General features: G+C 37.5%; 5 protein-coding genes across 8 annotated transcripts; 2 read left to right on the top strand and 3 right to left on the bottom strand.

Annotated features, from left to right (window-relative positions):
• Positions 1-388: 388 nt before the first annotated feature.
• LOC125208986 lies at positions 389-2,957 on the top strand. Its single transcript, XM_048108543.1, has 3 exons — positions 389-681; positions 1,487-1,814; positions 2,598-2,957. The coding sequence occupies exons 1-3, from the start codon at positions 531-533 to the stop codon at positions 2,800-2,802; spliced, it is 684 nt and encodes a 227-aa protein (XP_047964500.1). The 5' UTR covers positions 389-530; the 3' UTR covers positions 2,803-2,957.
• Positions 2,958-4,792: 1,835 nt separating this feature from the next.
• LOC125214074 (nitrate regulatory gene2 protein-like) lies at positions 4,793-9,158 on the top strand. Of its 3 annotated transcripts, none has more exons than XM_048114946.1 (6): positions 4,793-4,960; positions 5,353-6,461; positions 6,803-6,874; positions 7,516-7,730; positions 7,921-8,135; positions 8,305-9,158. In XM_048114946.1, exons 2-6 carry the CDS (start codon positions 5,387-5,389, stop codon positions 8,966-8,968), a joined length of 2,241 nt encoding a protein of 746 aa, XP_047970903.1. In that variant the 5' UTR covers positions 4,793-4,960; positions 5,353-5,386; the 3' UTR covers positions 8,969-9,158. The 3 variants fall into 3 exon arrangements, with proteins under 3 accessions (XP_047970903.1, XP_047970904.1, XP_047970905.1); XM_048114947.1 differs by lacking the exon at positions 4,793-4,960 and adding an exon at positions 4,988-5,046; XM_048114948.1 differs by lacking the exon at positions 4,793-4,960 and adding an exon at positions 4,998-5,030.
• A 256-nt stretch (positions 9,159-9,414) lies between these two features.
• Positions 9,415-10,305, bottom strand: LOC125214075 (NDR1/HIN1-like protein 13). The gene has a single exon (XM_048114949.1). It carries the CDS (start codon positions 10,239-10,241, stop codon positions 9,447-9,449), a length of 795 nt encoding a protein of 264 aa, XP_047970906.1. The 5' UTR covers positions 10,242-10,305; the 3' UTR covers positions 9,415-9,446.
• A 2,675-nt stretch (positions 10,306-12,980) lies between these two features.
• Positions 12,981-15,686, bottom strand: LOC125211319. The gene is made up of 6 exons (XM_048111053.1): positions 15,236-15,686; positions 14,131-14,524; positions 13,832-13,916; positions 13,649-13,735; positions 13,300-13,545; positions 12,981-13,206 (listed from the first exon to the last, which is right to left on the bottom strand). Exons 1-6 carry the CDS (start codon positions 15,394-15,396, stop codon positions 13,133-13,135), a joined length of 1,047 nt encoding a protein of 348 aa, XP_047967010.1. The 5' UTR covers positions 15,397-15,686; the 3' UTR covers positions 12,981-13,132.
• Positions 15,687-18,026: 2,340 nt separating this feature from the next.
• LOC125213459 (ETHYLENE INSENSITIVE 3-like 1 protein) lies at positions 18,027-20,809 on the bottom strand. Of its 2 annotated transcripts, none has more exons than XM_048114025.1 (2): positions 20,656-20,809; positions 18,027-19,928 (listed from the first exon to the last, which is right to left on the bottom strand). In XM_048114025.1, exon 2 carries the CDS (start codon positions 19,859-19,861, stop codon positions 18,287-18,289), a length of 1,575 nt encoding a protein of 524 aa, XP_047969982.1. In that variant the 5' UTR covers positions 19,862-19,928; positions 20,656-20,809; the 3' UTR covers positions 18,027-18,286. The 2 variants fall into 2 exon arrangements, with proteins under 2 accessions (XP_047969982.1, XP_047969983.1); XM_048114026.1 differs by lacking the exon at positions 20,656-20,809 and adding an exon at positions 20,331-20,553.
• Between the last annotated feature and the right edge of the window lie 101 nt (positions 20,810-20,910).

Here is a 20,910-nt window from a genome sequence, read left to right as displayed (position 1 = left end):
TCTCACGATAAATTATAATTTAATTAGATCGTAACACTAATTGTGAAATTAATTGGATTTTATTTACGTCTTTATTGAGTGTTGAAATTAGTTAATGTGTTTAAAATAAACAACGAAAAAGTGTGCTATACCAATTGTTTAAATAAAATTTATTTTTCATTAAAATATTAGTAGTAGTAAGTAAAAGTGAGTTATAATAATTAATTAAAATTATAAATTAAATGTCTTAACTGACCCAATAAAGACCGATAACTAAAATGTGATTATACGTTGTCCAGGTACCTAATTGTAATTAAATTTGTGTTATTTACATCTTTATCTATTTCTTTTGCGGAAAAGAATTAGATGATCCTTTTCGGTATAGAAAATTAAAGTCATATTTAATTATTTATGCTTAAATTTGACTCCATACATCACCGGAACGCAATTTTCTCTCTACCTGAATCTGATCTCTGCAAACCAACTCTGTCAATCGTACTTTTGTAGAGTGGCGATCCAGGGTAAAGGGTGAAGATTGAAGACGATAGGAAATGGAGGGTGGAATTACGGCGGAGGACTTGTCGACGATCGGCGGCATAGCCACCGTCTCGCTGCTGCACTCCTTCATCCCTACACATTGGCTCCCGTTTTCCATTGTCGGCCGCGCTCAGAAATGGACTCTCTCTCGCACTCTTCTCGTCAGTAAGTGATGCTCCTGATTTAGTAGGGTTTTGCGGGATCTAGATTGATTTTGCTTGCGTAACAACGTTTTGTTTAATTTGTTTAATTCATCTCATAATTGCTGCATCTGAACCCCTATTTACCTTAAAATTGGGCTAATTGGGGATTTCGAACTTTACATGGCTAAGAAATGACAGTGGAAGTGTGTGAAGCATTTTGGTGCTGTATGCTAGGCAAATCTGAGCAGTGTGTTGTTTGTGGTTATTGTTTGTAAAATGTAGCGTCTGATCTGTTTTTATTGTGTTTTGGAATGCTTCTTGAAAAACAGTGCAAGAATTTGAGTCCTTGCACCTGAAACACAGGTGCGCGTCTCTAATCCCTTATATAGGACTTGTGCCAGCCTCTTGGGCCTAATCTATAGTCTATACTCCCACTGAATTTCATATTTAATAGTTTTCCTGAAAAATATCAGCACCTAAGCAATATACATAAGCTTATATTTAAGGTGCACCTTTGGTACATCTGGGTGTATGGTGCATCCACCCTAATCAAGGATTGATGAACCCTAATTGATTTTCATTAGGATGGAAGTGCACAAATTTTTGAGAAATGAGATGGTTGTGTTGTAAACTTAGGGCTACATACTGACTTGAATTCTTAAGATTTGCCATTTGTTAGTATTTTTCTGGCTTCTGTTTTATCCTTGTGCTTTAGGTCCTTGCAAAGTTATAACGTATAAGGTCCTTTTCTACATCGTTTTACTACCAATGTGCCACTTTCTTGTCACTGCAATGGTGCTGAGCGCTAATTGTTTGTCTGTTTGCAGCTGCATTTGGAGCAGTATTGCATGTTCTATCCACTTCGCTACTCGGCATAACAGCAATCACCATAACAAACACTATAGCTGGAGAGGAAACTGTGCATAAACTTGCATCTTTGTTGCTGATTTTTCTTGGTGGTGGTTACATCGTGTTATTTCTGACTGGAAAGGGTGGTCATAGCCATTCTCACAATCAACCTATGGAAAAAATGGCTGTTGCCGGTCTTGTTCTCGTCCCTGCATTGTCTCCTTGTGCAACCACTCTTCCAGTATTTCTTGCTGTTGGAAACTCATCCTCGATGATGGTGCTTGCCATCATAGTCCTGTTATTCAGGTAATGAATATCTTGTGTATATTTCTTGCTTTTATCATCTTTTGCTGTCAAACTTTATTATAACCCCAAGTTTTACATCTAGCAGCAAGTATGGTTAATTCAACTGATGGATTCAAAAATAAACTATCAACCTGACATATTCAGTTGTGGTTGTAATATTATGTTCAAATATTTGGCATTTTGGTTAATGCTAATGGATCTTCCCATCGCGTGATTATTGTCCTTTCCTTTTATGTGCAATTCTTTCCTTAAAAGTTAAAAGAGATCAAATCATTTGGTTATTAATTTATCTGACCAATATCTAGTTTACAACACAACGTTGTAGCTTTAAAGCTTCAATCCTTCTAGGTCATAGCAACTTCTGACTGATAAAAATCATACCAGCTTGTTAATACTTTAGCCAAAAGCCCGCAATCTAAGTATTTAAGGTTGCATGTTGAGAACTTTCTGGCTTGTAATGAGAACGGAAAAAAAGAAGGTTCCATTCCTTTTTCTTGAATGGCAAAAACTTGTGCACATCCACCCAAATAAATTCCAAATAAGGTTCATCAATCTCTTATTAGGGTATATTAATCCCCAAAAATGATTTAATTAGGGTGAATGAACCTTGCATCTTGATGTAATGGAGTGTGCCTCTTTTTGGATTATACGTATGTTGTAGATACAAGAATGATATGTGCAATCAATGAACCTTACACTAGTACCTTTGTAAATCTTGGAATTCATGCTATTTTATCTTAGTTAGAAATATGACCCTTGGCATGTTATGATATTGCATTGCAGCACGATAACTGTAATGACGTCGCTAGTGGCTCTCTCATTTTACGGTGCAAGTCAGCTCAAGTTTCACTGGGTGGAACGCTACGACAAGCTTCTTGTAGGATCAGTTCTATGTTTAGTCGGAGTTCTGACCCTCATTTTCCACGATCATGATGGAGAAGCTGGTTCAAACGGAGAGCATTTGCATCGGAAAATAATCTCTTTGTAAGGATATTAGCATTAGGGATGTATTCCTTGTTTCTAAGTTTTGAGGTATGATGATTCCAAGTGATGATACAAAATACGTAAGAACTGTTAAACATATTTGTCTTGTTCAATCGGATCAACGAGCTAACATGGAAGTTCTTGCTTTCTCGATCTTCATTGTTCGGTGCCTCGGCATTGCTGCATTCACCAAAATGAATGTATTGTTATATATAGTGATGGTCAATCCTCAGATACGAGTATTACAATTCTCTTGTGATTGAAATTGCTTATTGTCAGGGCCTCAGGGGTTGTTTTTCTCTCTTTGGAAATAGGTTATCTATTACTGCTATAAATCGTTGTAAAAATTTGTGAATGGAAAAAAACAAATAAAAGTTTCTCCGCACATGGAGGGATGTTTTCGTGGTGGCCAAATTTATATTTTAGCAATATTACAAAACAAATAAAACGAAAATATACCATCTGCGTCTCCTTGAAAATATCTAGAGTGACGAATATCACGGTGGTGGTCATGTCTTCATCTTCTTTTTCTATTATTGAGCTAGTTTTAAATTATTTATTTATTTTTTGTTTGACCACGAGTGTATCGAACACGCTTTTGGTGGAATCCAACTAATCATGCTCGACCGGGTTTGCAGATTAAAATAATTAAGAAATTAGGTCAATCTTTTAACATTAATGCACAAAGATTCAGATTTAATTTGCACTTGTTTCTTTTTCTTTTCTTTTTTTAATTACTAATAGTATTCACCGACGAATCAATGATTATTGATTTATAAGCATCTCGACGGTGAGACAGCTGGGCCAAAGATATAAAGCTGACATTGCGACGAGAAACTACTATAAATTTTTGTCATGGTGTATTAGTACAGTATGTAGTATCATCCTCTAATCATGACCACTCATGCAGTGATATTTAATTGATAAAATATTAATGCAATACTTTATTTAACCAGTTCTATTTTATCCACCGTAATCAATCTTGTAGCCATTAATTAAATTTAATAAATAGTTTCTACAACCGACAACTGCAAAATGAAAAAAAATCTTAACGAAATCATGCAGTACATTGCATTTACTATGTGATAAGACGTGACACCAGCTTATGAGGATCCCACTACACATAAATTGACGAACCATATCAATTGTGAGATTTTAATAGGTGAAATGTAAATTGTGTAATAACATAGTGATAATATGATGCATTGACGTAGCGTTATACTCCTTCCGTTTTTTCATAGTTGAGGCGAAACTTTTTGGCACGGAGTTCTAGAAAAGAATGTTGGACGTGTTAAATAAATAGATAAAAAGGTAAGAAAAAGTAAAAAATAGGAAGAATAAAGTATAAAGTGAATAAAATAAGAGAGAAAAGTAAGATAGAGAAAAAAGTTACCATATATGGAAATGATTGAACTATGAAGGAATTTTCTGAAATAAAAAAATGACTCAACTATAAAGGAATAGAGGGACCCTGGGTGTTGACTCGAATTTGTGTGATTACTTGTGATATTATGATTAATTAACGTAGTGATATATTTACCATATACGTTAACTCGAATTTGTGGCATTATTTGGCATGTGAGTGATATTACCCTACAAACCAACAAACATTACGCTGTTTTTGAGTTATTTAAGCTGTAGTAAAGGAGAGAGAGATGCGTAGGTGTAACGCTCATATTATTGGGGAGATGAGAAAGAGGCCTATGATGAATATTCGATTTTTTTATGAAATGGAATCGAATCGAAAAACCAAATTTGCCTTAAGTTTAAACTGAATTTTAAATTTTAATTTAATGAATCAAATATTCAGTTTTCGACTATTTGGGCAGTATCTTCCCTGTGGTAAAAAGTGAATAACAGTAGTATAATTTTCAGCTCTTCTGCTGCAATGTCAGATTACCTTCTCTCTCTCACTTTTTGGAGAATGGGGATTTTCATTTGCATGCAACCTTTGCTGATCTTACCGGTTTGCCTTTTTCCTACGTGACGGTGACACTCACACACACAATCGCATCAAAAGTCTCTCTCTCTCTCTCTCTCCTCCTTTTTGTGTGTATGTGTGGCGAAGATTCCCTCTATCTTAATCTGCAGTGAACTCCTTCACCGCCTCTATCATCGCCACTTTGAATTCCGTTATAATTCCCATGAATAAAGGGGAAAAGGTGGCCAAATATTCCTTTTCATCCCTTCCTTCTCTTTGCTTACTTCACTTATCTTTTCCCCCTTTTCTGTGTATGCTCTTTCGCTTGTAATTTTCTGCTCCTGCATTCTCATGCTTTAATTGCACTAGTTATTCTGTTGTATGAATGTGCATTTTATCTGATTTGGTGTTTGCTATTGTCAATTCAATTTCAAGGACTTCCTAATTTCCTTTCTAGCATATTGCAGGAGAATTATCCTCACTTTCATTTGATTCCTACTTTCCTATTTTTCATTATGGAGTAACTAAGAACACATTATTCATGCACTGAAAATTTGAAACCAAAGAAAATCTCTAGATTAGGTAACATTAGATTTGGTTGATCTGATGTTTCATGCTAATCTTGTGGTATAGGACATTTGAAGCTATAATTGAATAGGTGCAAGTGATGGGGGCTTCGAATTCCCGGTTGGAGGAAGACAAGAGCCTGCAGCTCTGCCGCGCTAGGAAGAAGTTCATCAAGCAAGCACTTAATGGCAGGTGTTCTCTTGCAGCAGCTCACACTGCTTATATTGGGGAATTGAAAATCATAGGAGCTGCTTTGAGGAGATTTGTGGAACCTGATCATCTTCAAGTTGAATCTTTAGTCTATCCATCAATAACTGCTACTCCTCAGCTCCTTGCTTTGACTGACAAGTCTTTCCATCGGTTATCTTCCTTGTCTCCGTCTCAATCACAAGATGCCGATGCAACAGAGAATCTGTTGCCATCCCCTTCACCTCGAGTCTCGAGCCAGTACCAGGCTCATCTTATGAAATTTACAGGGACAGTTTCCAGCAAAATTGAAGAAAAGCCTCCTGTTCCTGTTGTGGTATCAGTTGATTCAACGGAAGGACCTGAGTCTCCTTGGGATTATTTTGGCCTGTTCCACCATGCGGACAATGACTATTCTGCTCAAGGAAAGAGAATGTTTGATCAGGGTTCCGAGGACTCTGATGAGATTAGGCATCTTAGGAAAGAGGAAGGGATTCCTGATTTGGAGGATGTACGTGTGAGTGTGTCCTCAGAGGAAACACATGGATCAGAAGAAGAATTTGATGAACCTCCTATAGCTTCACTTGTTAGAAGTTTTAAAAATGTCAACACCGGGGCAGAGGGTGTCAGCAATGGTGAGTCAGCCATTAGTACAGAATCAGAAACCACACATCATATGAACGGAAGGAAAGCTGATGCTGTAAATGGTAGTTCAGCCGAAAGGCATCCTGAAGCTGTAGTATCGGAAACCAATCCTGCAAATGGGAGAAAAAATAACTCTCCTGGTCTATCGCTTCACAGAAATGATAAGGAAGCTAGAGCTGATGGCAGAGGTGCACTTGAAGACAAAGTTGTGCCTAAGGACTTCTATTCTAGCATCAGTGACATTGAACAGCTCTTTGTTAAAGCATCTGAATCTGGAAAAGAAGTTCCACGGATGCTTGAAGCAAATAAACTCCATTTCCGTCCAGTTTTGACTGGGAGAGAACGTAACTCTCTGTCACTCTCACTCCTATTGGTTTCTTATCTAGGCATGCTTTTAATCAGTAATTTTCTCTGAGGCATCCCTTCAAATGAGACTTCAGAATAAAGTTTAATGACCTATGGAAGATTTATATGTTGCTTCTTTCGGCACTCATTTACTGCATCATCAAGATAATGTGCTATCAGGGAAAATGCATCATAGGAGTAGGTGTATTTTACAAGCAAATTTTTTTACTAAGTGATAAATTGAACATAGTGGATCACTGATCACATATATTTTCTTTTAGCCTTCTCCTTCCGTATACTTTCTGTCTCACTTGGAAATAAATGATTCTTTGTTTGACAGGTAGGTTAGCAGCTACATCACTACTAAAGTCTTGTTTCTCTTGTGGGAAAGATCCAAGTGAGGTTCAACAAGGTAGGTGAATCATGCCTGAGATTTTCAATATGACATAGCTAATTATAATGTGAAGGAAAGACGCATGATCCTTGGATTGGCAAGTAGATTGAGTTGGTGTATTAGACATAACTTAATTTGGCTTCTAAACAAATCATGCATTGAATCTATAGATGTTATATGAAAAGTGGTTCTATGAGAAAAATGCATTGTGGGAGAAAGATAAGTGTGTAGAATCATTTTAGAACATAAACTTTTATAGCATGTGATACAATATTTTCTTCCAATTTATTTTTGGTCGATATCATTTTGTCTAGAGGGTTGAACAAGAACAGAACTTAATTTCAAGCATGCATATGATTAATCACACTTCTTATAATGTAGTACTATCTCTGTGGCATAATAGGTAAGGTCTATTTAACTTATGAGTTTTTTTAGATTAATATGATTTAATCAAGAGACTTGTGTGTACAAAAAACAAGGTTGCACAATAGAATTAGCATGAAGCTACTCTAGTTTCTTAGTAATTGGTGGAACTGATTTCTTGCTTTGAGTTAAGGATTGCAAATTAACAACTTATCAGTACAACTTTCAGTTTGTTGCTCTACTAGGCACTATCTGATTATTTACTTATTTACTTGACTTTGCATTTCCTTCATCAGAGCCTTCTCAAAATTCAGTCAAGTACTTAACATGGCCCCGGTCAGCATCATTTCGTTCTCTATCATCTCGAAATCTTGTAGCTACAAACTCCAATGGTGATATTGCTGATCCTAATAACAGTCTATTCGACAACTTCTGCATGGTGTCTGGAAGCCATGCCTCAACCTTAGATAGGCTTTACGCATGGGAGAAGAAACTCTATGACGAAGTGAAGGTCAGCTCAATATCTCTCCTGCTTACTTGGATATTAGGAATCTTGTTTCTGCTATTTTACTTACATGGCAATATAAAAACAGCAGAATGCCAGCTTTGGTTTCATTCTCATATTTCAGGCATCACTTTGATTTATCGCGTGAGTCTTCACAATTGTAACTGTTGTGTTTGGATACCATCTCTGCCTGCAGGCTAGTGAGGCACTTCAAAGTAGTTTTGAACAGAAATGCAAGCTTCTTCGACAGAGAGAATCACGCGGAGAGAATACTGAAAAAACTCGTGCAGCAGCCAAAGATCTACATTCAAGAATTACAGTGGCTATTCACAGAATCAATGCAATCTCACAGAAAATAGAAGTTATTAGAGATACCGAACTTCAGCCACAGCTCGAGGAGTTAATTGAGGAGTAAGTTCGATCCAAAGCTTACAATCAATGTTAACCCGATATCTTCCATTTCTGTAGATGCCAAATTTGCTAATAAACAATTATCATAGCCTAATCTCGCTGTTGTTTCCTTTCGATGGTTCCTGTCAGCCCGTCAGCTCATATACTTTTTTCATGTCATTGATGACAGGTTACGGAAGATGTGGGAAACAATGATGGATTGCCACAAGCTGCAGGAGCTCATCATATCGAAATCTCATGCCCCCGGAAGCACAAAATTGAAAATGCAGTCAGATTCACAAAGACAAATCATCATCCAGCTCGGGTACAGACTCAGCTCTCTATCATCCAGCTTCACGAAATGGATCAGCGCCCAGAAAATCTACGTGGAAGCCATCGACAAGTGGCTCTTCAAGTGCGTCTCAGTGCCACAGAAGAAACCTTCCAAGAGGAACAGAAGGATGAGGCCACCATCCATGAGACACTGTGGTCCGCCTATATACATGCTATGCGGTGCCTGGCTGGAAATGATCGACACCCTGCCTTCGAAAGGTGTTGCTGATTCTATCAAGGAACTGGCTGCGGAAGTTGCTCAGTTTCTGCCTCGTCAAGAGAAGAAGCAGGCCAGAGCCAACAGAAATGAGGCTGCAATGGATACGTTGAGAGATCTCGACTTTGCTGTGCCTCGTCTGGACCGTGTTAGGACGAGCTTGGAAGGTTTTCTTGTGAAACTAAACAGCTTTGCAGAATGTTCGCTGAGGATGTTTACTGAATTGCAGAAGGCCACCCAAGATGCCAAGATGAACTATGAACAGTTTTTGTTGCAACGATCACAGTCTCAGGTTATGGTCTGAATTAGAATGCATGTTGTATTATTATTATTTAAACAAAAATAAAGTGTGTTCAAATTTTGGTAACTTTGAAATTTGAATATTAAATCACGAATTTTTAATTTTTCTCAATTGTCTCATCATGTACAAATGTCAAATTTAAATGATGTTCAAAACGGCTTGTATTATTAAAATAAATTTCTTAATTTTCTTATTTCTCTTCTTATTTTGTTGAAATATTGTCATTTTTAATATTATCAAAAGTCATCTATTTGAACATGGATGGTGAGACACTTGAAAAAATTGAAATTTAGTGATTTAAGTAATTTCTGATTTCAAGTCATCCGCGCGAGGAGAGGAGGTGATAAGTGCTAATTGCTAATTTATGGATGAAATTTTATCAATTTCGTAGTATTTAAATTTTTTATTGATAAATGAAGAGAAATGTCAAGTCAGACTTGGTCGAAGGGTAGTAAAAAAAATGAATTTGAATTGATCCTATCTATCCAAAAAGTCTAACGCTATAATCACAATGCTTAGAAACAATTTGTGCTTTATCACTCAACTTGTCCAAAACGACGTCGCACTTCACCTCGGCGGTGATTTCCCACGTCTTAACGGCTCCCACTTTAAACTTAACGGGGGCTTCCACCGTCAACACTAACGGCACTTTCCCGCGGCTCTGCGCATTCCTTAACTTCGTTTTAACGGCATCGCCGAGAACGACATCGGAACCCGCCACCGTCGCCCGCACCACCGTCACATTCTTCCTCGGCTGGTAGAAATCGGGCAAAACGCCGTAGCCTAGCATCACTCCGTCGTAGTAAACATTTACGGAGCTTTCCTTCAAATAGTAGATGCCGACCTTGAGATTAGGGTTCTCGGCTCTGACGGCGACGTCGAATCGCGGTGAGATCGGCGCCGCGGAAGTTAGATTCATTCCGTGTATAGCGACTTTGGTCACGGTGTAACTCGGCGATTGGAATCTGAAGACGAGGTACACCGCTACGGCGGAGACGGCGGTGGCGATGATCAGGAGGAAGAGGAGGCATAAGGTGAAGCAGCAGCATCTGCAGCAGAAGCTCCGGCGTTCTCTACCGCGGCTGAACTTCTCGTATTTTGCGGCGTTCCCCGGCGGCGGAATGTAGAAGATCTGGTCTCTCGGTACCCGGACGACGTAGGTTGCGGGTGGAGGAGCGAGATTCGGAGGCGGAGGCTTCTTAATCTGGTCGGATTCAGCTTGTGGTGGTGCGGTGGTTGAAGGCGGAGGAGGCGGAGAGTCTGCGGCGGCAGCCATTCTTCATAAACTAGCGGCCGAAGAGACGGAAGAAATCGGAAATTGGGAATGAGGAAAGCAGTAAAGATATCTACATATATATATATATATACACGCAGCGTGTAGATTTTTTGAACTTTTAAGTGTGTGTTTTTGATGAGTTGGCATCCGCGTGAAAACAGTTGTTAATTTAGTCCATCTCTTTTTCGATTTAACGCTATTTTGTTGGACTAATTAAAATTATTTCTTTCTTTCATACCAAGATTTTGTTATGAATGGTATCTTTTGGCTGTATATAACAACAAATATTTTTCATAATTTTTGGTGATATTTTAGGTAAATTGAATTTCGGAGAAACGAAGATCTTCAATCTTCTTAACACGGAAAATACACAACGAATACTACAAAATGGTATTCATGTAATTTATGCTAAGAAAAATATAGCCTTAAAAGTGTTTTGCATCTATTTATAACAAGTAGGAATGTTCTATTCGTCTCATTCAAATTAAAACATTCTTTTCAGCAACAAATTTTATGCATTTTAGGATATATGTCGGTATATAAAGTTAAATGAGAATGCAACAAATGAGAATAAAGTAGAGATTTAGATGATCTTTCCATTTTTAAAAAATATCACCATGAAATGAATGAAATCTTTCAAACAAGAAAAATGTATTGTTTGAATAAGGAGGAGATAATAACAAACATGTGATATAGCGTTTTTTAATAAATATTAATGATCACGGACTCGTGTGTTATACTAGTAATATACTATTATATATAGTATGTAGAATATTACTATTTGACTATACAAATATTTTTTCATTTGCAGTATATATTTGGTAGTCTACACAGTATTTAACAATCTCAACTATCAGACCAATTTTTCTTTGTCTCCTAATTAAGTTTTATGACTAATAACAGTTCTAAGTTCTTAACAAAACAAATAAATTGCTTGATATAGAAAAAGTATAGTAGCTTTTTAAACTTAATTTTTACGGTAAACGTAGCAGACTAATCCACCGACTCTATCTTGAGTTATTTTCTGACATTTGTCGTAACTCGTAACTAGTGTATTGTGAGTTAAATATTACTCCTACCTAGGGTGGCGAAACAGGTTACCCACGGGTATCCGCACCCGATAAATCGGGTACCCGTACCCAATTTTAGCCAAATTTATTGTCTCAATACCCGCCCCGCGACATAACGGGATTACCTGATACCCGTGTTGGGTATCCCGTACCCGACCCGAAATCCTAATAAAAAATTTGAAAACCATAATAACCGTCAATGTTCCCTAATTTATGTTATTAATCTCGATGGTAAACGTTGAATATATTGAGAATAAAGTGAGAGATGACACTCTATAGCTAGTTCCGGTGAGTTTTCAATTTTATGTTCGTTGGAATATAATTTTTTTTTAAAAGAACTCTTAGATTATATAAAGTACTTCCACTGTCCGCCTTAGAGGCATTTCATTTTCTTCACCCATTTTGGAAATGTAATAATCTAAATAGTCTTCTCTACTTCATTATCTCTCACTTTATTTTTTCTCCGTTCTAACTATTTATTTTAAAATTTTCAAAATGAGTGCGTATATGGATGTTATTATTTAACTATTTACTTTTTTTTTTCTCCATTTTAACTATTTGAAACACCTCTATTAATATGGAACGAAGGGAGTATTAAGAGATGGAATATGGCTAATACTAATAATAACGGGTATTATCGGGACTAACGGGTATATCCGCCCGGGTAGTGGGTATACCCGCTACCCGCAAAACTCTAAAACACACTACCCGATCTCGTCTCATCTCCCGTTATCGTCAGGTACCGGGTACCCAATACCTGACGGATAACAGGTGGAAATGAAAATTACCCATTACCCGCTACCCATTTTGCCACCCCTGCTCCTACCTAGTGCAACTAAACAATACTACCAATCAATAAATTAATTAATGTACTGATGTAATCATGGACATGTCGTTTATATTTGGACAAATTAAACTTATAATGAAAAAATATATATAATTAAACCAAACAAACACATGTAAAACTTATATCTAGATTGCTAAATTACTTTATTTTGTTGTTGATCATGTCTTCGTTGTCCCGGCCATCCATTTTATTTTCACCATTATATTGTTACTTATAATAATCTTAATTTTATTGAACATGAAAATTACTAATCTGACACATGTAATTTGCACGCCATGCCGGCTCAACCAGTATCTTTTATTCTTTTTTATTAAGGCATAAATGAAATTATGGTTTATTAGTTTAGAGAAAAAAATAAAATTAACAAAAAACACGTAACAATTTTGTATTTGTACTTATAAAACCAAAAACAAGTTATGTTTTTGTTCGACGTCTGAAAATAGATTATTTCGAAGTGACCACCTTTTGTTCTCTACATTAATCCCATTTTAGTTCATCTCTAAATTAATCCCTTTCAATACTTTGATTAATGGCCAATAATATTTTAAAGCATTCACAGTGCAGTCCAATTCTGGTCGTCACCTGACTCAACTATGAGTCGTCACCTGACGCAACTATGAAAGAATAGATCTAGTATTATTTTAAATAATTAAATGACTACCCAGAAATGTAAGAATTGCAAATAAAATTATTAAGAATCTACTTCTCTATCGAATTATACATTACCATTAAATGTCTGTTAACCAAAATTACAACCATCAAATTCATGGATGCAATTACAACAATAATTTGTAGATGATTCTTACACCAAAACAAACCGTGTGAGTAAATAATTCAATTTTATTTATTTTGAAATAAATTACCCCATTTCTAAGTTACAATCAACCAGCGCAGAGCAAAAATGAAAAAGTGCCAGTAAAAAAATATAAGCGTCTGTCTGTAGAAGCGATTGTTCTCTCTGTTGATACGAGCCTTTAGAGTGGCCAACCAAGTTTCTCGAAACAGAATGTAACAATAATTGGTCCTCCTAAATCCCCAAGCAAACACCCTGCAAAAAAATTAATCATAAATACTTAGTACTACTCCACTAATTACTGCTAATCAACTATGGTTATCATCATAAATCATTATGGTGTCATACCAACCCACTGCCCCGTTGAGGGACGAATCAACGTAGCTCCAATGCCAGCTCCGATAGAAGCAAAAACGAGTGAGGAAACACATCGGACACTGGTACCATAAACCTTCTTTCCAAGTGTCTTAATTTCCTCTGTTGTATCAATTGTTGCATCACTGTCATTCTTGGATTTAGTTATTGTATAAAGAAATCCATAGATATTGATGCCAACTTGAACAGCCCATGAAGCTACAACTCCGAGGAGATGTCCTGTTAATACAAAGATCGGTATTAGCACAATCGAGAAAAAATGATTAGTACCAGGTTTCACCAATGAAAGCTTATGCAAGAATCCAAGGTTTAGACATGGGACCTCTGAGGGTGGTTCTGCTAACACAAAAACAGAATGTACAAGTTGGCATTTTCCTTGCTGCCTTCCGAATTGCGGATTTGGGAACATCTGCGGTGGTTGATATGTAATGTGAGGCATTTAGAGAACGTGTGAATAATGGGTATAAAAAAATTACTACTAACATATAAAGATTGTATATATTACCCTTCAGAAGTTTCCATGCTATGCGTTGTGAAGCGAAATGAACAGCAAGTCTTTCAAGGATACGCCTTGTGGTAACCACACTCGTCTGAACATGGACAGCAAGACAAAAGGTTAGTTTAACCTAAAACACTCAACCAATTTTATGATATTATTCTGGTGCTTGAAGCCAAAAATGTAGTTTTGGTGAAGAACAAGACTTAATGTATAGTTCTCAATTCTCATCAATATTCAGTTACGGCATACTACTAGACTGGAAAATTATACCCAGTTTTACACTAATATCAAGTAAAGAATATTACCTCACGGGCTATTTGTATCACTGATTTCTTAAATGGCTCAACCAAATCTACATGATGCTCTTCTGGATTCTCAACTAGAAAATCTTCCTCATCATCCTCTCTAGGTGGACGGGGTTCCAAAAGAGGCAAATAGAATAACATAAAAGACCTCAATGATGTCAGGCCAAAATTTTTCCAATGAAATGCTGAGAAGAGTGGTTTCAACTGGATATCATACTGCTTGAAACTATCTCTTACTTCATTCCCGTAAGTATTCCAAGTGGAAAAACTTTTACTGCTCTTCACACCAACAGATGCATCAACATAGCCAACTTGCCCGCTCTGCATAACAGAACTGAAATCTTCATCTAGGACTGCACCAGCATCACAATAGGTAATGTGCAAAGGGCCATCCCTGAGATAAATCGTGGATACATTAATACTAATAAACCATCAGATCAATCCACAAGCAATATTAAGTAATTGTGATACAAATTTTTTTTTTGACACAAGACTTTTCATAAGCCATGCAGATACTATCCAGACCTTGCATAGCATGGGGACCATCGCGTAAAAGTCCCCCTTGAAAACAATACATTCTAGCAAAGATACAGCAATAATAAAAGACTCCACCTTTTTTTGTTCCGAGATTAATATAAACATAACAATGAAAATTTACATTACTTATGATAATCTCAAACAGCCATGCTTTCTTCAAATCTCATAGTGGGCTTTTACTTAGGATTAACAAAATACATGAATGATCACACAAACTTTGCAATCCTAACTCTTTAAAGAACCAAGCAAGTTTTCTCAAACTGCAGAAATAACCAACAGCTTTATGATAGACTGGTATATGCAAACAGGTGGAAGCAGAAGCCAATGTTTTACTATATCAATCACTAATTTAGTACTACTACAACTAATCAAGCTCCTATTGCATCAGTATCCCTACATCAACACTTGAATTCCACCTAAGCTGGGATAAAAAATGACAACTTTTCCCCAATATAATTACTGGGTTGGATCAAATAAAAGCAGAAACAATAATCATCCATCAAAGTATCAGCAGCTACTGCATTTGTCAAACAAAAATATACTGTATACATTATTAAACACAACATACCCAAACAAAGCTCGATAAGCAAAAGGAGTTGCAATGGCGAGATAAGTGGCGGAGGAGGAGGCCCCCACGAAGCTTCCGGAGAATAGGCCTTTGGAGCTGAAAGCTTGGCTCCCAAAGTTGGAATTTTTCATAAGCGCATCACGAATTGCATTGGTCGCCATTGTTCGGAGCTCCTTATCGCTCAAAAACTCAACTCGACGAAATGTGTTTCTCCCCCAATTTATCAATTTCCTAAATCATAGCAGGGTTCTGATGCTACTTAACTACCAATGATATGATTCTTTGCTTGCAAAACACTAAACCGGTGAAGATCTAAACAGAGGAACGTGCTTTTTCCAAATCTAGCCTGCGAAGATTTACAAAAGGATCCAGACTTATGGGTGATTATTGCCGTCAATAAGCAGAGATGATCATCTAAAATCGGCTGCTCACTCAAACCCTAGCTTCAGTAATAAACTCAGTGCATTGGAAATATAAAAAATTAATAATATTACAAATTTTAAGTTACACTAAAAATAAATAGAAAGACAAAATTAATTGAGAGTAAATCTCGCCTTATTAAAGATTTTAAAAAAACTATCCTAAAATAAAATAAAATAAAATTAAGAGGTGGATCAAAATAGAATTAGTTGTTACTACAAAAGATATAGTACTAGTAATAAAAATACAAATTTTGAAAAGTGAACCAAAGTGTAATTAATTCATAGATACATGCCAAAAGTAGAATATTAGTATTATTGTTAACTCTTTTGAAAAGTTTTTACAAAAATTGTAATAATACACATTTTTTTTATAACATTGTAATTTAATTTTAATTATATACCTGATTAATAAGTAATTTTTTTAACGTATATGACAAAAAAGTGAATTTTGTCATATAGTCCATATAGGTGGCGTTCAGTTGTCATTACTAATTATCATAAGACTATTCATCTATGATTAAATTGTGGGATTATTTTAGTTGGAGGAGGGATGCTATGACTAATTATCATGAGACTATGCATCTAGGATTAAGTTGTAGGGTTCAATCTTATGAACCAAACATAATACGTCTTTAATCATGAGATTTAATCTTGGCAACCGAACACCTAAATAATTACTACTAAATAATCTCAAATAAAATTTAATAACTCTAAAAAAAAAACATATCATTACTATATTTGTTCGTCCACAAGAAATATGTGTATTAAGGGCGTTTTTCCCTCAACGGTCGTCCAGCGACGATTAGCTCGGCATACATGGGGTGATCGGCGGCCTGAGGAGGCTCAGCGATCGCCTGCTTCGGCTCAATGCGCGAGAAGGGTTCCCGTCGAACTTTGCTGAAGACTGAAGTCAGTTTAGGGTTTGTGATCACTTTTGGTGAGAAATATGTAGTAACTTATCATTCATTTATTGGATTAATAAGACAAGTCCCTATTTATAAAGACTAAGAACTATATACCCTGGTCCGACCTCCTACTCATCTTGGGAAAGAACTAACAAATAAATCCTGAAACAGAGCTTATAATTACGCTCAACGCAATCAATAGTTAGTCATAAAAATAATAAAAGTCAATTAATAACAAGGGGTGAACATAACTAATTAACACGCCACATAATTGTGGAGATGATTAGGTGGTCGTGTGTCTCTCTTTGGGCGCGCACTCGCCCTTATCTCCTTCGTCTTGCTGCTCTCACTCTCTTGAGTACTCTCTCCAGCCTTCTCTACTCCCTCCACATTGTTCTCTTCTATATTTTCCATGCTTCATCGTTCTCTTCATCATCTTCTTCGGCTAGTGTGCGTTCCTAGTCTAAGTTGTTTGTTGCTTGCTCGGCAACAACCGTATCACAGATCCACAATTGAACTTTACTCTAATACATGCTCAAATACCATCTCACTTCACTCACATATACTAATATAGATCCCATCTCTACTAATAACGATCAACTAAAAATTATGAAAACATGCGTCACTAAATGTCTAAACATAAATAACGTTTTTTATAGATGGAGTCACGAAAGAAGTGTGATGTAGAACTACAAACAGACATATGTCAATCAGTCAATGAATATGCATGAAGACTAAATTATTAAATTTTGGAAATTTTATGGAGTAAGAATAGTTTAGTAATTTTATCATAACAATTTTTTTCTATAACATATCATTATTAAATTAACTAAATTTCATAAGTCGGAAAAATTTTCCCTTGTTGTATCTTGAACTCTGCGGCTAATTCCTCTCTCCTTTTTATATTCTTCTTTGCTCTAAGATTAATATCAAGTACTTGCAATAAAAAATGATAGTAGTACTACTAGTTTTTATGATTGATTAAATTTATACCCTTATGTTTTGATGTTTAAACAAAAATATTGTAGAGAAAGTTTGACTTAATATATGTGACATAATGCTGAGAGCGAGGATACATGCATAGATCAAAGTGTGTGGATGCATGCACACCCACATGTGCCTTAGTATGCCCAAAAACAGCAAATGAATTTATGCCAATGAATAGTTGCTATAACAGGAAACTTTGTGGAATCAAACATGTGATCCAACTCTTTTGCTTAGGATTCAATGTATCCAACCTAATCTTATTTTAATTTTGATTAATTATATTTTGATAGAGGACTAATAACTTATAATTGGATCTGATCGTAATTGCGAATAAAACAAAAGTAGGATATTAAAACATAATTTCCCCTTATTTGCATCCAAAATATTTGTTGCATTGAGTCAAGTTTTATGGATGTAGATGTGGATGAGGATGAACAGTGTGTGTGTTTGAAATCAGATATCAACTTATGATAGATGTTGAGTCAACAAAATATTTCCTGAAACGTTAAAACACATGATATTTTAGGCTTTGTACATCAACAACCAAACATAATAGAAACAGAGCAAATAAAAACAAACAAACCTACACAACAAAATTAAACTATTATGATAAACTACATATTCATATAATTATAATATCTACATAAACCTAATCAGGATTCAAACATAAATCCTCATTTGCTTTATTACTCCACAACTCCAGCCACTTTTCTGATTGAGGCCGCATCGTCAGTTCGCTAGTACCACATAGACCCATCCTGCTTCGCCATGTTGTCCCTCGGAAAGCCCTCGCCAAAGTCCGCCGACGCACACATGTCGAACGGCGAGCTAAACATCGTCGGGAAACAATCAGCCGACCGGAACAGCCCAGCATTATCGGCTACGTTCACAGTCTCCACCTCCTTGTTATTATTACCTGCATTCAAATTGCTCTCGTAACACGACATAAGCTCGCTGATCATCCTCTGCCCGTCTTCCGGAACCCCAGCTCCAGACAGATCGAAAGAGCCTGGATTTGGAGGAAACGCAGTTGGCAGCTTCATCCCGTTGTTGTTATTGAAGCTCGAGACCCCAAACTCAGGCAGGTGGTTGTGGTTGTCCCTCCATGTTCGACCACGAAACCCGTAGCGAGTGTCGTTGTAGAGTGCCGGTGGTTGATCCACCATCATCGTCGAGCCATTAGCCTCGTTGATCAATTTTCGCTTCTTGGAGAAGTCCAAGTTGATGATGGTTTCATCCTTGATGGGGGGATGAAACAGAGCGAGCGGGTTAGGCTTCTGCTCGTGCACGTCAAAGCTAGACGCCTCAGCCCCTTCCACGTCGTACTCATTGATGGGGAATGGTCCGCTGCCCTCGGAGGAGGACAGGGGCGGGCGGTGGTTGGGGTAGAGTACCCGAGCAATGGCTTCCTCTTGGTTAACAATGGCCAGCCAGGTCGTGCTCTCCTTGGCCGTCATTTTGTCCTGCAAACCCTTGGACTGCCTCACGAGCTTACGGATCTTTGCAATGTCGGGAGACATGTGCTTGATGACCGCGGTCAGGACGCCAACCTTGAACGCCTTCTTCAAGTCGTGAGGCTTCTTGTAAGGCGGAGGGCCGCCCTGGTCCCTCTGCAGGCCTAGCTGATGCCACCACTCCTCATTCCCAGTCGGCCACCACGGAGGCGAAACCCCCTTCTCCAACGGGAATCGCCTCTGTGGAGGGTCGCAGTGCTGCATCAGAGCCGACAGCAGAGACCCGAGGGTGGTGTCCTGAAGCTCCTGCAGCGTGTGAGGAGTCGGACCAATAGCGCTACACCCCTCCTTCTCGCCCGGGATCTTGTTATCCGACAGGTACTTAGCTATCGCAGCTGGCCCGTTGCGATCAAACCTCACCTTCTCCTTCCACCACTCCCTCAGATTGTCGGACGCCCCACTCACGGGCTTGCCATTCTCCGGGATGATCCCATACACGAACCCCTGAGCGTTGCACACTTCCATCATTTTCAACATGTACTTCAAGATCCCATCCTGCGCCCTCGACATCTTCTTCCTCCTCGCCTGCTCCTGCGTATGCGAATGTGAAAGCCGTTGCTTCACACACTCAACACCTTCTTTCCCCTTGCTCATCTCCTTGAGCCGCTTCAGCCGCATCTTGTCCCTCCACATTCTCTTCTCGAGCTCATCCAAATCTATCTCCTCATCGGAGTAGTCATCATCCTCTGCCTCAGCCTCAGACTCCGCAGGCGGCAGGGCACACATATCTGCTCCCTTTACAGGGAGAGATTGGAAGAACTCAATGTCACCAAACCCCATGTCTTCAAACATCATCATCGTTTCAGATTGTGAACTCTAATCTTTGAAAGATTTAAAAAGGAATCACCAAAAAAGGTGTTCCTACCTGCAAACAAGCAAATTATGAACATCACGAAATTTGCAGCTGAGATTGCTAAAATTTATACAGAGACAAAATTGTAACACGTGCAGAGATTACATTTCTGGTTTATTCGATTATACATTTATGCAGAAATTTGGAATACTATTAAACCAAACTACAAAATTTGAGCATATCACAGAAATCACATGAACTTTAACCAAAAAGTTGGAAAAGAAAAAGGAGAGCTTTCAGTTCAAAGTTTTTAAATTCTACTAAAATCTAAAAGCAAAACCGCAGATCTAACAGATTACAGAAAAAGGTAACAATTGCAGAAGAAATATTAAAAAAACGTGAAAGCTGTGAAACAAATTGAAGCATCAAAAAGCTAAGAATCATCTGAAATTTGAATCAAAACGCTTTACATACAAATTGCGATATCAATTTCTCCAAAAAATCGGATCCATACGCTGTTCACAAAGTCAGGGAAGAAAGAAGAAACCTTAATATTTATGAAACTGAAAACCCCCAATTTTGTAATTGAAAATATTACTAGTGGAGCACTGAAGAAGAAAAACTCAGCACGCAACCCACCCCTAATTCCGCACGTTTTCAAAATAAATTACTATTATAAACATCAAATCGATCAAAGACACAAACTTTTCAACCCAAAATGAAGGAAGAAAATAATTAGAATTAGAAGCGTGGAAGAAATGAAGCAAGAAGGAAAGAAGAAGCAGCAGTAGATAGTTACTCTTTTCTGTGTAGCTGAGAGAATTCCTGTGAAGGAGAAAAAGAGGTCCAATCCCCTTTTCTCCTTGGCGCAGAAAACAATTGACCCTGTGTAGAAAATGAGGAGAGAGGGATGAAGAGATTTATGGGAGGATGGGAGTGTTATTTATAATGACAATTATTGGAGTGGTGCTTCGTAAATCGGATTGTCGTTTCGTGAAGCAGAGCCGTGTAAGAAAATTTAATACAACGTGTGTGTGAGAGAGAGATAGGGCTT

Source organism: Salvia hispanica, chromosome 3 (assembly GCF_023119035.1).
Source record: "Salvia hispanica cultivar TCC Black 2014 chromosome 3, UniMelb_Shisp_WGS_1.0, whole genome shotgun sequence".
Taxonomy (NCBI): Eukaryota; Viridiplantae; Streptophyta; class Magnoliopsida; order Lamiales; family Lamiaceae; genus Salvia; species Salvia hispanica.
This window is presented reverse-complemented; position numbering and strand designations above follow the sequence as displayed.